General features: G+C 50.7%; 1 protein-coding gene across 1 annotated transcript in view; it reads left to right on the forward strand.

Annotated features, from left to right (window-relative positions):
* Nucleotides 1-17,607, forward strand: part of LOC135289658 (TOG array regulator of axonemal microtubules protein 2-like) — a 311,721-nt gene that overhangs the window by 274,720 nt on the left and 19,394 nt on the right. Inside the window, exons 10-12 of the mRNA XM_064403442.1 lie at nt 16,235-16,395; nt 16,830-16,876; nt 17,282-17,496. Coding sequence (XP_064259512.1) covers nt 16,235-16,395; nt 16,830-16,876; nt 17,282-17,496 — 423 coding nt within the window. The remainder of the gene's footprint in view (nt 1-16,234; nt 16,396-16,829; nt 16,877-17,281; nt 17,497-17,607) is intronic.

Below are 17,607 nucleotides of genomic sequence, written 5' to 3' on the forward strand. Positions count from 1 at the left end.
TGATTTCTGAGAAATAGAATGCCTATGTACTGCATACTGCAGTAAAGCACAGCAAGCTCACCCCAAAGTGTGCGTGTCCCCGCGGTGCCTGTGCCCCAGCAGCAGGTGTCACTTGGGGTCTGCCCGGTGTCTGCGTCTCTCTGCTCCCCCAGGGTTTCCCTGGCTCAGGAGATGCCCCGTTCTCCACGCGTGACTGCTCCACTCTTGGCTGTGCCTCTCAGAAACAGGGCTCCTATTGCATGAGTGAATGCCTTGAGAGCCAGCCCCTCAAACACTTTCTTTGTCCTTGCTGCACATGTGCCTACAGTGACATGTGGGTCACCTTCCTGCCACTTCAGGATGTGCAGAACTGTACTTAAGTGCTACTTCTGTTCAAAGATTTCTGGAGGCAAAAAGGGAGCTGGGGCAGGGGCAGAGGGGCTGATGTCAATAAGTGAGAGGTTGTCCTCAAGTCCCTTTTGCCGGGGCAGATGCCATGGGGGTCTGTCACCCAGAGCAAGAGCCAGGACCCGCAGGAAGGATCCTGTGTCCTGGATCCAGCCAGGAGGGTGATCTTTGCAGCAGCTCGGAGGAGCACGGCCAGGACCTTGGGGTAACTGGATACCACCTGCCACGTGGCAGGGGCAAATGGAAGGGTTTGTTCTTCCTCCACCTGTGTGCTGTAAGTCACGGGCTGTGCCAAGTTCTGTGTGGAGAACGATCACGTGTGACTCGTTTGCCTCTGGTACACTCTCCTTTTAGTGTTGTTATTACCGTCTGTGTTCTTTTTTCACTGCTCTTTCTAGTAAATTGTTCTTATCTCAACCCGTGATCTTTACCCATTTGTGCCCTTCTCTCCATCCTGCCACAGGGAAAGTGGTGGGGAAGTCAGTGAGGGGCACGTGCTCTGAGGGGCATCAGTCTGAGCACTCAACTAGGGAATACCATTCCTACACTGCAACAATGTGGAAAACTCAGTTTCCTAAGTTACTTTCCTTGGCTAGTCCTACAGGAAAATCAGCCTGCTGAAAAGCAACTGCTGTCATTGAACTGAAAGCCTGCTAGGTAACACTTGTTTTAAAGTACAGATTTAACAAAGTTACACAAGAAGCAAAAATTAAATATTGCCAAATAGTCTTTATAATAACATTTTAAATTGTTTTAAAATCTAAGATGGGAGAAATTTCTGTGAACTTTTTCCAAACCCACAGTGACAAAGAATTCTATAAAGCAAATTACAACTGAACATTTTCAGCCCCTAAAAAAAACTTTAGCAAAATAGCAGAAAGAGCTACATTTCAGCTGCATTTCCAAAGCAGATGGTTGACTTTAATGGTTAAGGCTACAGAAGGGGAAATGAGGGAATCTGTGTGTTGAAAAAAAAAACAAAACAACCCAAAATGGAACTGTGCAAATGCATTCTGTTCCTCCCTGAAATGCAAATTCTCATATTCAAAATATCATTGAAAGTTGAGGCCAAAATTTCAAGCGACTTGATGTCAATCAGCTGTGTTAAATCTTTGAAGAGAGCATTACTGGTCTGGCTTCACAGGCGCCTGAATGAAGGATGCACAGAAAATCTGTACATTCCAAATTATACTGTCTTGGATAAGTCAGATTTTCCAAAGATTCAGAAAACAGGTTTGGGTTTGGTTTATTTTCTCCCTCTAAAAAGAGCTAAAAGAGTTCATGCACTCGCTTAGTCAGGTCAAGGTTCTGAAGGGTCACTCGTGAGTATTGAGGTCACAGACAGCAGATTCCAGAAAGATGTCCTTGATTTTCAGACTTTTCACAGACAAAATACCAAGAAAGAAAAAATTGAAATCAATTGAATTCAGACACTGCTTTGCTCTCCATGAAACCACAAACCCACACTCTACCCTTCTTATCAATACAAACACAGAAACACTGGCAGCCTTGGTTGCCAGAAGATGGAAAACTGTCATTTCCAGACACTCACTGAGAGCAGTCAATGTGAAAGCCCCGCCCTGGGTTTCACAGCCACTCCCCTCCTGTGCCCATCCCTTCAGGGCAGGCCCAGCACCAGGACGAGCTGTGGAAAGAGCTGGTGACAGTGGCAGGTCCCTGTGCCCAGGGCAGAAGGCACAGCACCTCTGCTCCTGGCTGGAACAGGGGCCACTTGCCCAGCTAGACCTGGTGTCCCAAAAAGAGGAGGGGCCCTGGCCCCAGGGCTCTCCCCAGCCCTGCAAGAGGCCAAGCCACCAGCAGCTCTAGCAGGGCTCTTGCAACTCTTTACTCAAGGAAAAGGAAATCAATTGTTATTTCCCTCACACACTCCCTAGACACTGGTTTCTCTCCCTCCTAATGCCCTTTCCCCTTCCCCTTGTGCCCCCCCGTGGGTGACACTCCTGTGCTGGGGGCACAGCCAAGGGCCCCTGCAGTCTGAGGGCCATGGCAGCAGTGCTGCCTCTTCCCACAGGAAATCCTGCTGCAGCTGCCACACCTGCAGCATATCAGATGCCAAAGGCAGAGCGGGCAGCAGGAGCAGCTGCTCTCTCACAGGACCATGCCCTCAATCTTCCTATCCAAACATCTGGATACACAGTGACTCCACAGCCCGAGGTAATCCAATCGGGGGCACTCCCCTCTGATGTTCCAGCCCAGAAGGTAGAACTAATTTCAGTCACCCGAGCTTTGGAACTGAGTAGAGCAAAATGAGTTAACATTTGAACTGATTCATTATACACCTTTGGAGTGCTACGGGCACATGGGATTTCTGGAAAGAAAGGGACCTTTTGACCTCTCAAGGCACATCAATCAAAAATGGAAAACAAATCTTGGGTACACTTGAAAGTATCCAGAAACCAGAGGAAATTGCCATCAGGCATTGCAGAGGACACCAAGTGGATAAGACCAAACTGGAATTGGGGAAACATTTAGCCAACGAGGCTGCAGAAAAAGACATGTTAGAAAACAAAGCTTTATCTTTAATACCCTTGCCAGAGATACCTCTCCAACTAGAAAAACCAGAGTATAATGCTAGAAACTGTCAATTAATTGAAACTGTAGAAGGGTGATTTGATCCACAAGGCTGGGCAGTTATCCCAGCTGGGCAAAGAGTAGTCCCAGAAACACTCTTGTGTGAAGAAATGGATTGCAAACACAAAGCCACTCGTTGGAGTACTGAAAAACTTTGGAAACATTTGCAAAAAACTTTAGCTGGGTCTGAAATGGCTCAGATTGTACAACCAAGACTCTAAAATGTATAGTTTGTAAAAGAGACAACTGTAGCACAGCTCATAATGTAGTGCTAAGAGCCATAAAATCTGGAGGTGTTCCAAGGGAATAGTGCCTGATGGATTTCACTCAATTTCACTCAACACACAAAAATGGGGGTATCAATCCCTCCTAGTTCTGGTGGATACCTTTTCTGGGTGGCCAGAAGACTTCCCTTGTCATATCAACCAGTCTAGGGAAGTGGCTGAAATACTGTTGAATCAAATAATACCTAGGTTTGGGGTACCTTTGGGAATGTCATCAGATAGAGGTTCCCACTTTCTTGCAGAAGGGCTACAAGAGGTTAGGAAAGCCTTGGGAATAGCTTGGGGTCTTCATGCTCCTTACAGACCCCAAGCTAGTGGCAAAGGAGAGAGAATGAATTACATAATCCAACTGAACTTGGGTAAAATATGTCAGGAAACCTCCTTGACATGGTTCAAGCCTTACCCATGGCTCTGCTTTGAATCAGGATTCAGACATGGGGCACCAGCAAAATCTGGCCCTGTAAGCTGCTGTATGGTTGACCCTACCAAGTACCACACATTTCAGGAAACACACACATATAAGGAGAGGTTGATTTGAATAATTACCTCATTTCTCTTAGCAAAACTTTACAGGACTTACAGCAAGCAGTGGCGATCTCCAGACCAACAGGACTGGACATAGCAGTGCACAAGTTCCAACCAAGAGCTTGGGTGTACTTGAAAGGCTGGGGAAACTGCTCTGCTGCAGCCAAAGCAGGACCTTCCCAAGTTCTGCAGACAATATTGCTGCATTGAAACAGACAGGGTAAAATCCTGGATACATTATTCTGGAATAAAAAGAGCCAAAGCCTCTTAGCTCAAGACAACATCTTGGGATTTGAAGAAACCTTTGTAAAAATCTTTGTGCTTTGTAACATCAGCTGAGCCTGCCCCCAGCCTGGCTGATGGGACCCTGTCAGCAAAGGAAGTGCAGGAAGCCTGGAGAGGAGGCAGCGGTGCTTGAGGAGGCTCTGTGTCCTGCCAGCTCAGCAGAGGACTGGGAATCCAACCAGCTGACTCCTGCACTCCATGGGAGCATTCCCTTCCTGGCCAGGCTGCGCTGAAGCTGTGCTGTGCCTGGCGCTGTGCATTGCCCTGGCGCTGTGCGTGCCGCACGGACAGTCCCGTTTGTGGCTCCGCACTGCCCGAGGCTCTCCCCCCTCACACAGGGGCCCCGCCCCGCCCCGGGCGCCCCCTGGCGGCTGCCCGGCCCCGCCCGCCCCGCGCAGGTGCGCTCCCTGCCCATGGCGCCGCCCAGCGGCAGCCGCCCCTCCCTGCAGGCCCGGGCCGGGATCGGGCCCTGCTGCTCGTCCTGTCCCTCGGCTCCCTTCTTTCCAGAGAGAGGAAGGCTCCAAAGGAAGCGTTTGCCAGCTGTGGCCCTCTGCTTTACTCTGTGGGGCCGAACGTCTCCCCTGAAGGTGGCCCTGGTGCGTCCATGAGTGCTGGTGCAGGAAAAGGCCCCTTCCTTCTGCCGCCAGCCGTCATCAGTGGCTCAAAAGCAGCGCCCAGCTCTGGAAGGAGAAACAGCCCGTGGCACAGTGGTGCCATCCCTGCCCAGACGGGGCTTTCTGCCACAGCAGCAGCAGCAGCAGCAGGGCTTGCCTTGGCTTCACCTGGAAAGCCAGAAGCCTCTGTAAGTCAGCAGGTTGCCAGGCTGCATCAGCTCCTGGTGGGGGTGAATCCTGCTAGCTCTGACCATTTCCAAAAGGTTATAAAGGCAGCAGTACAGACATATATGCAGAGCAACCAGCGTTCCATAAATGTGTAAAACTGTGTGGGTTTTGTGGCATTCTTAGGGCTGTCTTCTGACAGTGCCTCCTGCACAGCTTGTGTGCCATGCCATTGCTGGGCCAGCCTTGTCCCCAAGCTGTCACCCCCAGCCTCGTTCTCTGGCTGCTGTTGCATCTCAAAGCACAGTTGCCCAATTGCTGAGTTGCAGCTCTCAGGCTGGAGCACCAACCCGTGCTGTTGCATGGGAACGAATGGTCTGTGTCCACTTCATTGTGCTGGCAGAAGCCACTTTTGCTAAGACACAGGACAAAGAAAGTAAGTAGAGGAAAAAAATCAGTTGGAAACTCTTGTATGGAAAATCAAGGCGACTGACATTGTGGAGAGGGAGCAAGAAGGATTCATCTGACTCCACTTTATCAGAAGGCTAAATAATTACTTTCTTATACCATACTATATACATTGCATCTAAACTGAATCTGCCACACACTCACCCTTGCTCACAGCTGCACAGAACTGCATCCACTCTGATTCTCTCGTCTCTGTCTCGTGGCAGTCCCGACACACACATTCTCCTGGCCCTGATAGGCCAAGGGAACAAAACATCCTCACTTTGGGGAAACAAACTCCATATTGCATTCTACTTTGGCACAACACAGTCATAAGAATTGTGTTTTCTCTTTCTCTGATGTTCAGAAAATGTGAAACCCAGAAATATTCCTGGGAAGAATTGTGCCTTGCTTTTCTCTATGAAGAGAATGTGGAAACACTCTTGGGCTGGGCGCACGCTGCTGGAGCTTTCTGTTGCTTTCCTTTGAGGAAACAGCAGTGTTTTGTGAATGGTGGGCAGAAAACGGTATGCCTGGCTCTGGGGACTGTTTTGTAAGCAGTGCATGTTTGAAACTGTTCCCTGATGTCTAGCCTGGAGGAATTTAGGGTCACCCAGCAACATCTAAAAGCTTCAGGATTATGACACCAGTAAGGCACAAATGTGGGGTGTGCAGATCCACAGGCATTCCTCATCTAATCAGACATTTCTTGAGAATTGTCCTGACTTTCCATGTGACACGCAGAGGGAATTTGCATCAGGACAATATGCAGCCTCCCAGCTGTCACATGTGGCGTCTGACCAGCTGCTCTCTCCACTCCACTTGCTGGGCTCATGCCAGAGGTGGTCCTGGAGCTGGGAAACACCTGGACTTGTGTAGAGCCCTTCCAAAATGCTGCCATGGCTGCAAGAGCAGGCAAACAGCAAAAGCCCAGATCTTTCTCCATTCCTTTAGTTTTTAACTGAGACCTGGTGGTTTTTCCAGGCACTTTCTGTTCGTGCTCATGAAGTTATTTTTAGGAGGGAGAAAAAAAATTGGTTCCAAGGGCAGAGGAGAGGAGGGGGAAGGAAGCTTCTGAACTTTGGAAAGCTTGTGGTTGCTCTGTTTTCCTGAGCCTGCCTTGCTAAGGTGTGCCCACCAGCTGAGCTATTTGGTCTCTGCCTCATAACTCCCTTTTAGGTGCGACTTGCCCATTTTGGTGGTTTTCCTCCCCCCACCAGCTTCTACATTGTCCCAGATTGGGATTTAAGGTTCTTTTCCTTCTTTCTGTGTGTCCATTGGAGTCAGATCCCTGTGACTGCCAGATGCATACTGCAGGGAAGCTGCCAGAAGTGAGGCACAGGCCCTAAAGGCTTCTTTGAGGTGCTGTAATTGTGCAGCAGCAGTGTGCTGTGTGTGCAGCAGGTTGGTTACTTGGCTTTTTCTCCCAACTTAGGTGTCATTCTTCCTTCAGCAAGCCCTACAGTTTGCTGGTTGATGTTAGCCATGCAGCAAGTGGGTGGGAATGGCAGGCATTACAGTTGAGGGAACTCTCCAGGATATTAGCAAAGCACAATTTCATCCACAGCATTTAACCAAGAGTTCTTGGTTTTAGTCAGAAGCACTGCTGGGCAAAAGGGCACATTGCCACATTTCCTGACATGCTGGCTCTTTCTGAGTGTTCAGCTTGGCGAACAGGGTGAATGGGCTTGGTGCCTGTTCTGTGTTACTCTGGGATCCTTTGAGCTGTGGGTTATGGACTGCAAGGGGGTTTTGTGCTCCTTTGGGGCAGAGGAGAACTTTCTGGGCTTTTGTTTTGCATTAGCTGTAGGGAAGGTTTGTTTGCCATGCATGAACTCACAGAGCAAGCCAGAGCGGCTGCTATTGTGATGTCAGCAGAGGGCTGCCACGTCACAGCGTTGTCAGCAGGAGGTTTTCCTGGTGCCCACAAGGCCTCAGCGTCCAGAGCAGCTCTTGGCGTGCTCCTTGCAGGAGGATCACCTCGTCTGAGCTGTTCTCAGATTACAGACAGTGTTGTTTTGTCTCTGTATTTTCTTGCACAGTCCTTGGACTGGTGCAAGTGTCCTGTTTTACCCCTTTTTACTTGCACAGTCTCAGGACTTGTGCAAGTGTCCTGTTTTTCCCCTTTTTACTTGCACAGTCTCAGGACTTGTGCAAGTGTCCTGTTTTACCCCTTTTTACTTGCACAGTCTCAGGACTTGTGCAAGTGTCCTGTTTTTCCCCTTTTTACTTGCACAGTCTCAGGACTTGTGCAAGTGTCCTGTTTTTCCCCTTTTTACTTGCACAGTCTCAGGACTTGTGCAAGTGTCCTGTTTTTCCCCTTTTTACTTGCACAGTCTCAGGACTTGTGCAAGTGTCCTGTTTTACCCCTTTTTTACTTGCACAGTCTCAGGACTTGTGCAAGTGTCCTGTTTTTCTCCTTTTTACTTGCACAGTCTCAGGACTTGTGGAAGTGTCCTGTTTTACCCCTTGTTACTTGCACAGTCTCAGGACTTGTGCAAGTGTCCTGTTTTTCCCCTTTTTACTTGCACAGTCTCAGGACTTGTGCAAGTGTCCTGTTTTACCCCTTTTTTACTTGCACAGTCTCAGGACTTGTGCAAGTGTCCTGTTTTTCTCCTTTTTACTTGCACAGTCTCAGGACTTGTGCAAGTGTCCTGTTTTCCCCCTTTTTACTTGCACAGTCCCGGGACTTGTGCAAGTGGGGATTTTTTCCATTGTTGTTTCCTGGCCTACGGACTCGAGCAGCCCTGCTCAAAGGATGGAGCGAGTCCGTAGAGCAGTCAGAAGCGCCTTTTCATTGGCGGCTTCTCGGAAAGCTTTTCTTCGTTTGGCTGGTAAATAGAAGTTGTTTTTCCCCTTGGGGCAGCACGTTGGAACAAAAATGGCATAAAGATGCCATTTGTTTGGTGAAGCTCCTGTCAAGAGCTTCCGCTGGAGACGGGGGTGTCTCTTGCCCAGCAGGGTGTAGGAACCTCCAAAATGCAGACTGGGAGAGCTTTTCAGGCATCCTCCTAAAAACTATGCAGGTCTCTCCAGAACTGAGGAAAAGCATCTTTTGATTGCATTCCATCCTTCAAGGATGTGCTGTCTAACTGGATCCCCTCTGTGTGCTCCAAGAGCCATTGGCTCTGTGCTGAAGGGCAAACTGCCGAGCACTTGGTGTGTGCTCCTGAAGCCCAGAGCTGGGCCTGTGCTGTGTCCCAACAGAACTGCAAGTGCTGAGAGGGGTTTGGTGGAAGGTTTTGTAGGGAATTGTTTACGGCAAGCACATGGCACATGCTACATGCAATTTACAAAAAGAAAAAGCAAGTCCAGGAAAGAGAGGAGAAAAAAGCTGCTTTAGCTGCAGGCTCGAAAATGAGCTCCAATGTAGGCACTGCCTGCTAAGGAACAATTTGCATCTTCACGGCCAAGTTTCTAGTTCCTTAGTGGCAATGCCGAGCAAAAGGTAGACACAGCCTAGGGTATTGGCCTGCAGTCTTGCTTGCTGTGTTAAAGAAGTGTTGCTCCTGGAGGGATGTTGTGAAAGGAGAATGCTCTCTGCTTGGGTGGGCTTGTTCTGTGGGATTCCTCAGCACAAACAGTTTTCTAACAGCACCTGGTTCATTTTCCCTTGCCCCCGGCAGCTCGCCTCAGAGGTGGAAGGAGTCAAGCACGCGCTTCGGTGAGTGGGACGGGCACCCTTGACATTCCTGGTGTCTGAGGAGTGTGGAGAAAGCTGTGGGCTTGGCCTGTTGCAGTACAGTGTCAGCCTGGCAAGCTGAAAGAAAGTCCACATCAGCATCTGCATGAACACTACCAGAAGGATTCCATCCCTTTCCTCCTTTTCCACTGAGGAGGTTTTAACTAATGAAAGTCAAGCTTTGCAGACAGGAGGCTGCATGCTGATTGTAGCCAGCCTGAAATATCTCCTGCAGAAGCATGCACAATCCCGTTTAAACATTAGACTTATCAGCCCTTTTTAATTGAGTTTTAATGCCTGAGCATCTCACTTTTATCCAAATTCATGACTTGTGCTTAGGACAGCTGGGAATAGAGCTCAGAAGAAATCAGGTTCTAAATGACAGGTGACTCCCTGTCCCTCACACTGCTGCCTGTCTGCAGAGCACCACAGCAGCAGCAGAACCTCCTCTGGCTCTCTCTCTGCCTCCAGAGGCTAAAGGGGACACAAAGGACAACAAACCTCTAGGTGTTGTCAGTCCAGGGCCTGAGCATCCTGCAGCAATCAGTGGCAGCTTTGGTTGGTTGAGTGCAAAGCTTTGGGGCAGTGCAGAGCTGCAAGTTTCTGAGCAGGCAGCCCTTGCCCTTTGTGGCTGAGGATGCTGGGGGCTGGAGTCCTGCCATGACCTCGCACTTTAACCCAGCCACTGACCCGTGGGAAATGGCATCTGAAAATTGACATGCAGGCATCGTTTTCCTGGCATTCTCACAGGGACTGTGAACTTGCCTTGGTGTCAGAGAAGCGGTAGCATGATGTCCTTTAGTGCTACTGGTGTGGAAGTCAGCCCCTTTGTGCACAGAGTCTGTGCAGGCTCCCTGCTGTCAGCAGAGAGAGGTCCCCAGGTGCAGTTCACAGCCTTGTGGGGTGCCGAGGAGCCGCTGTTGTCGGCAGGGACCCACCCCTCTCCACGCCCTATCTAGGTAGCTACAGGCACTGCTTTGACTGCCCCCTTAACTTTGACATGACCCAAGTGTGTTGAAAAGACTCCTGAGCAGCTCTGCATGGCAGAGACAAAATCTGTCTGTGAAGGGCTGGAATGCAGTTCCTGTTGGCTGCTCTTGAAGGCCTGAAATCCTGAGGGGAAGCCAGTTGAGCAGAGCTGAGCAGGGAAATGTTCCCTGCTTCTACTCAGATACTCCCTGAACAACTCCAGGGTTAGTTGGGACATAAACACCACATGAACACCACATAAACAGCCCCACACAACAGCTTTTGCCTTCAGGTGAGCTGTTGCTTGCTGCTTCTGCCAGCTCTCAGGAGCCAACTTCCCTGCTCCTGATTGCTTGTTTGTGCTTTTTCCCTGCCTATTCCTTGCAGGTCCCGCGAGGAGAGGATCTTGCCAGTCAGGACTCCTGGGCCCAGGCAGGAAAGGCGGAGCGGCAGGAGAGCACGGACAGAGTGCACGGCACCCAGGAGTTCAGGTGTGTGTTGAGCTTTCTCGCTTTCTCTGAGCAGGGGTGGACATTGCTGGGCTTTAGGAGGCCCAATGTCAAAGAACAAATTTGGCTTTCACATTGTTGGACTTGCTCAGCACAGACGGGGGAAGGCAGCCCAGGGCAGGTGTGGCTGCTGAGCAACCTAGAGCACAGCTGCCTCCTGGGACTCACTCCTTAAACCTTGACAAAAAGCATTCCTAACTAGACCAGAGTAAAAGCAAGGGAGGATCAGGCTGGGCTTAAGGAGAACAAAGCATTGACCTGCAAAGGCAGTCATGCAGCATAACAAGTGTCTCAGAGAGCTTGTGTAGATTGCACTCCTGGAAATTCAGAACCCCAGCTGGATAGGGCCTTGAGCAGCCTGTCCAGATGCTGACCCCAAGTGCTTGGAACTGAAGCCTGGGCTAGAGGCTTCCTGCGATCTCTGCCAGCCTAACCATCCTTTGATAACTGGATTGGAAAATCATCCCCACCTCCTCCCCAAGCTATGGCTTGCAGATTCTTTCCTTGTTTCACTAGTGAAAGCAAGAGTAATTGTGGCAATACTCATCTCGACTTAGCAAGCATGTCTTAGCCAAAGAAGAACTTTTGCAAGTCCAGTATCCACTGTAATCAGAAAGGAGTGTAAGAGCTAGCAGGCAGGAAGCTGTTACTCAGCTGAGAGTACCTGAGCTTTCTGGAAGTGTTCTGTGGCTTCTGGAAGCTTGTTTGACTTCCTCAGTGGTGACTCCTTCACCTGCATGAACAACAAAGAGAGATGCTGGTCTAGGGAGGGAATTGCAGCATTCTCTTGAGGTGGAAGTAGAGGGCTGTTGGAAGCCCCTGAGACTGCCTTGTGTGGGACATGCTATGCAGTCCTGGTCTTGCAAGGAGACTGTGTTGCAATTAAAGGCTTGTTTGTCTGTCTGCTTGCCGTAGGTGGAAGGAGTTGGCTGCATTTGAGAGAAAGCGCCACTCCTCACTGGAGAGGGCGTCTGAAGTGGCGGCACCGACAGCGGAGGAATGGCAGCCTCAGAGGGATCTGCTGAAGGAAGCGGTTCCTCTGGCCGTGCCAAAGGTATGCTCACCTTGTTCCTAGGCAGCACTTGTGGGAGAGGGATTTGTCCTAGCAAGACCCCCCCGAATGCTGCTTCTGGCAGCAAGCTGAGACCGAGCCTGTGTTGTTGTTGTTGTTGTTCCTCTTGAAAAATGGTGCCCCTCCACTGCCAGGTTTTCCGCCGGCAGCGGCCAGCCCACAGGGGCCTGGAGAAGCTGCTGCAGGAGTTCTCCCGCCAAGGGCACACCCTGTCCCAGGTGTGCAGAGAGAAGGCAGTGCTGGCACAGGAGAACGCTGCCCTGGAAGCCCGACTGGCAGCCACGGAGCGGGACCTGCGAGGCCTTTCAGAGCAGCTGGCAGAGGCCAGGTAAAGGCAGGGAGGAGACCCTGGGCGGGACATTACTGAAGGTCTGTAGTTACAAAGGTGGTGAGCATTATGTCAGGATTTACTGCCTGCTCTGTGCTCTCCAGATGTTTGTCGGACAGAGAAGCAAAGAGACACAAGCAAAAAGAGAAGGATACTGTGATGTGAATCTTACTTTTCTGCCAGCTCAAGCTCTCAAAGCATTTTTTGGGTGCCTGCTTGGGACCCCTTGCACATTCCTGTGACAAGTGCAAAGCAAGCCAACTTGGCACTGAATTGAGGACCAGGGACACTGTGCAGATGTTTGCTGAAACCAGAAGTTTCCCTCTGGTTTTGCTTTCTCCTTCAGTGCATCTGACCATCAGTCTTTGCTTGCCAAGTTGTTTGACATGGGGTTTTTGGAATTCAAGGCTCTTAGATGTGAATGTTGTGAGTAGGGTGCTGACGCTTCAGGTGAAGCTGGAGGGTCACGCTGAAAATCTTGAGAGCCTGCAGAGCTGACTCTTGTGAAGGATGGTGCAGAACCTAGAACTGCTTATAAAGAGCAGCAGCAGCAGAAGGGAAAGGTCTTGTGACTTCTTGACAGTGTCTGGGGATTCTTGCTGAGCACTGATTCTTGCCCACTTGTCCAGCCACCTCTGTAACCTGTCAAGGATCTTTTTGGCTGATCCTTCTTCCTTTTTAAAGAGTGCCCAGATATTTGGGCACTGCTGGCTTAGTTAGCCAAGCATAAAGGTAGCAAGTGGTCTTGTTCATCTATTCCAGTAATTTAATTTGCAAGATATCTGTCCCTCCTCCTAGTGAGTTCTTGTGCAGATAGAAACCTACTTCTGGTTTCCTATTCATGCTGCCAGAAGCCAGAGGTTTTGCTATATGGTTTGGTGAATTCCTTTAGTCCCTTTTACTTAGAGAGTGCCTGGCCAACAAAGTACCTATACATCCACTATGAATGGCATGAAGCATTGAGGAGTCAGCCAGGAGAGCCCTGTTCTGTCCTGCACCTGCAGAGTGACTTGGAAGTGCTGATGAGCTCAGGGCTGTGAGCAAAGGCTGGGCTTTTGTCCCTTTGCAGATACTTGGTGGGCACACCCGTGTGTGGTAGGTCAGGCAACAGCAATTTCAGCTTTGGTTGCTGAGACCAAACTGAGCTGGGCTAGGACATGAGAAAAGGCTGCCCAGTCACCTGGAGGGGCCTGCTTTGCTATGTAAAGTGGCAAAATAGTCCTGCTGTATCTGAGTTTCCATGCAAGCTATTTTGCATACTAAGGTGTAGGGATCTTAAGGCACATCTTACTGGAGAAGCTGCCCCTGTGTGCCAGGAGCAATTGCTCTTCATCTTCACGCCTTGTAGGTCAGAGAAGGAGAGCCTGCAAAGCAGCCTGCTGGAGGCTCAGCAGCACATATGGGAGCTGGAGATGGCCAGGAGCCGTGTGGAAGCCCAAGTGCGCAGGGCCAGGCAGGCCAAGGAGGCGATACTGGGTGAGAGCCTGGTGCGCTTTGTTTCTGCTGATGGCCCTGCCCAGTGCAGTGGCTGCGAAGGCAGCTCTGTGCGCAGGGCTTCTGAGCAGTGAAGCAGCTGAGGGCAGGTCCCTCCTTGCCTGAAACTGGAAGGGCTTAAGGCCAGCAGATTGCTCTGCTTGTGGAGTGTCTGACTGCTGCTGTGTGTCATGTTTGCAGAGGATGTGAGGGGCCTTCGTCGTGAGCTGCTGGCTGTAAGAGCTCTCAGCCAGCAGCAATGTGAAGACATGGCTGAACAGCTCCGCTGGGCACAAGAGCAGTGCTGCAAGGCTCTGAGACTCTGGCAGTCTGCCCAGGAAGAGGAAAAAACGAATCTCATGCAAGAACTGGTAAGAAACAAGAGGCCCCTGAAGATTTCAGGCAGGTTTGGTGGGCTGTCTCAGCAGAAGAGCAGCCTGAGTATGTGACATGGCCACAAGCATCTGCTGTAGGCCAGACGTTGCTGGGCCAGGCAGCAGGGGCCTTCAAGGGCTCATACTTGAAGGCCTGTGAAGAGCCAGAGGACAATGCTGGGACAGAATATGCATGCACAGGTTGAGGATGGGCATGAGCCAAGTTCCCCAGGAGGCTGGGTGGTCGCCACCCAAAGCATGGCAGCGAAGGGGCAGGATCTTGCCCACAGCCTTGTGCCATGCAGCAGGCGGCTGCTGACCTTGCTGCCAACTGCAGTCCCAGCAACTGGACTTTCAGTCCTCCCATGGTGGACAGATGTCTTTGGGCCTGAATCATATGCAAGAGGCCCTGTGTTGCTGGTATTTCAGCTGGTGGCCTGCCTTGTGACTGGATCATTGAGGCGCTGGCCTCATCCTCATCCTGCAGTCCATGTGCAGCTCTTCCTTGATGAAAGGGCAGGGGGAATGTTAGCACCGAGCCTCTGAGAACAGGCAGAAATGCTGAGGAGAGAGGGGCCAGAAAACAGGCAGCCATGAGAGCAGGGAAGGAAGGTGGCATCTCCTTCCTTCCACCTGCTGACACTCCCTCTACATTTTGGGTTAGAACAGCATTGCTGGAGGGCACAAAGTCATGACTCATGTGCACTTTCCAGGTGGGGGGGTTGTTGGAGGGATGAAGCTTCCATTTCTTTCTATGGGGAGCATTGCTTGGACTTCATCAGGAATTGTCTGTTCCCCTCATCAGGAGAGACAACTGGAAGAGCAGCATGTGGAGGCACGGAAGCAGCTGGAGGAACGGGCAAACTTCCTGGCAGAGGTACAGAGGGAGCAGGAGAAAAGGCTGCTTGAGATGAAGGGGGAAATTGCCGTCATGCAAGCTGAAGAAGAAAAGCTACCAAGCAGAGGCAGTCAAGAGGCACAGAGTGTGGAAAGAGAGTTTGTGTGCTGTTTTGGACTCCTCTGGGCTCCTTATGGGCACTGCTTCCCTGGGCACTGTCTGTCTGGGTGGCATTGTGTCCTGGTTTAGGGCAAGTTTGGGAGATAACCCCCAAAGGGGCTTCTCTACAAAAGCAGATTCAATTGCCCCTCCCCCCTCTAACCTGTTCGGGAGAAAATATCTCCTTGGAGAAAAAGTGGAAAGAAACCTGTTTATTAAACAATAGGACCCAAACAATATTAAACAATAAAACTTCTCACTGCTCCAAAGAAAGCAAACTCAGAACAGTCCCCTCCCCGGATTGCAGCTTGGCTCACTCAGTCTTTGACCAGTCTCTGGTGCTGGAAACGCCGCGGCCCAGGCCCGGCCAGGGGGCCACAGGTGGAGCTGCCGGTGCTCTTCTGGGTGTTCAGTCCAGAGCAGGGTTGAACAGGTCCAAGGAAAAAGGAAAAAAATCACAGTCCAGGGAACTTCTTTGCCTCAGCTAGCTAAAACTAACTAAAAGCAGAAAAAAAGGGGAAAAGGCGCTCTGTCCGGCTGTCTGTCCATCCGCAGACAACACAGTCCAGGAGCAGGAATGAGGAGGAGTGAGAGCAGTCTGAAAACAAACTGCGCGCTTCTTCCCTCCCCTCTTCACTGTCTGGAAGAGAGTCTTAAAGGTGTAAAACTTATTATTCGGTATAAACAGAACAAGACAATTGGGGATAAAAGCATCATATAGTCAACCCAGGACACAGCAGAGCTCTGAGACCTCTTCCCTGACAGGAACTGACCCTTTCAGTGAACTTTGAACAGGTCCTGGCTTGGCTCTCTAGCGGGGCCAGAAATGATGGGATACTAAGCATGGGTGGACATCTGCCCCTGCTGCCTCCACCCCCATTCCTGGCCATGGCATGGGGGCCCTGGAGCAAGTTGGGCAGGCAGAGACCTTGCAGAGAGCAGCAGGGCAGGGAGCTGTGCTGAACTCCCTAAATGGCAGTGAGGCTGAGATGATGGATGTGTGGGAGCTGGAGAGCAGCGAGCATCCCGAGAGCTCAGCAGCAGCATCTGGGCTCTAAGGCTGCTGGGGAAGTGTAGGAGGGAAGGGCAGCAGCAGCAGGAATGAGGGGCTTGAGACAAGCAGGTTTGGACATGCTGCAGAATGGTTTTGTGGGGACTTGGCTGGAGATCAGCACTGGCTGTGAGACACCTTAGGGGCAGGGAGATAACAGTGATCTAAACCCACTGCCATGGCATCCTAAAGGCCAGGGGAGGCAGTGGCACCCCAGAACACCTTGATGTCAAACATGTGGATGCCAGCTGGGAATGTAGTTGCATTTCCAAGGAAGTGAGAAGGTGGGGAGAGCATGGAAATGTGGGACATGGTCTCTCCCTGTCCAGTTCCCTTTGCATTCCCAATCCTGTGCCAAGTTGCTGCATCAGTTTGATTTTTCCTACCAGGTCCCAGTTAAGAGCATTGATAAAATTCTTGAGGCATCAAAGGGGGCAAGTGTGGATGATTGATCTGAGCACTGAGTTCTACTCTTTCCAGACCTCCTTGCTGTGCTCCACTGGCGGGGAAATGAAGAAGAGACAATTGGGAAAATCTTTAATCCCCCGTCTACGCAAGGCAGGAATTTTTCCTGTGGGCAGTGCTGCTGGGTCTGTGCACAGCTCTCCCCAGATGGAATTGCAGGAGTCCCAGGAGATGAAGTAAGCCAAGGTGTCTGCTGCTCCAGTGTGCTCTTCACCTCACTCTTCCCATCTCCTGTGGTGATTTTGCACAGTCTCCCATGTATTTAGGCAAACCTCTGAGTATTCCGCATTTTGCCCATCCAATGTCAAACCCAAGAGCAATGCCCTAAGAGCAGAGGTGGTGCTGGGGAAGAGGAGGCAGGCTTTCAAAGTGTCTCAGGATGGGTCCCCTGCTGGACTTGGCTGTTATTTCAGCCAGAGCTTGGCCAGTTCTGTGTGATTCCAGCAACTGAAAGCTTAAGGACAATAAATCATATTTGGGTTTATGTGTTACAATTCCTCCTTCGTCACAGTGACCATGCTAAGAAGGTTTGCCTCCTTGCATGGTACACCCATTCTCTCCCTTCTCCTTCTAGCTCCTCATATGTTTTTTTGTCTTCCATTTTCTCCAGGGCAAGACCCAGCAGCAGAAGCCAAGAGAAGACCCCAGAGTATGGAGGTGGGTACAGGGATGTCTGTCCAAAAGTGGCCTTTCTAGTCTTGACACTGAGGTGGCATTTGGAAAACCTGGTTAAAACCCATTCATTTAAAGATATCTTTAAATGTATTTCAATTTCCTAATGCGCTCAGTGTACTCACCCAGAGCCCAGTCACTGGGAGTGTCCTCTGGTGGTGGAGTGCCCTGTCCCAGGGCAGCCCAGAGGCCAGGCTGTTCCTATGGCAGCTCTGTGGAAGTGGGGCAGGGTTTTCCCCCTGGTCTGCTTCAAGTTGCAGCCTGCAGGAGCAGGTTTCCCTGTGCAGCTATTTAGAAATTTCCAAGGAATCTGTCCCATGAAATACGGAGCCTCAGATGATTTAGATTTACTTTGTGGACTCTCTTATATTTTGTGTCTCCACTTTGCAGCTCTGACTGGCTACCCTCTTGCCAAGAGGTTTTCCCTGGCAAGTCCCTTGCTGTTCCTTCCCTCCCAGCCATTGCCCCCCATCCAGAGGAGCTCTCCTTCTGCCATGCCAAGCAAGATGTGCAGCAGAGAGCAGGAGACTGGGAATGCTGGCAATGTCTGGGATGAGGACAGTAGAAAAAACCAGGAGCTCACAGCAGAGGGAAAAGGAAGAGAGGTAAGGAGACCAAGCTAAGTCCTTTGTGCTAAATTTTCATTTCATGTGCTGTCAGCAGAGCTCTGAGACCTCTTCCCTGACAGGAACTGACCCTTTCACTGAATTTTGAAC

The sequence above is a fragment of the Passer domesticus genome, chromosome Z (genome assembly GCF_036417665.1).
Source record: "Passer domesticus isolate bPasDom1 chromosome Z, bPasDom1.hap1, whole genome shotgun sequence".
Taxonomy (NCBI): Eukaryota; Metazoa; Chordata; class Aves; order Passeriformes; family Passeridae; genus Passer; species Passer domesticus.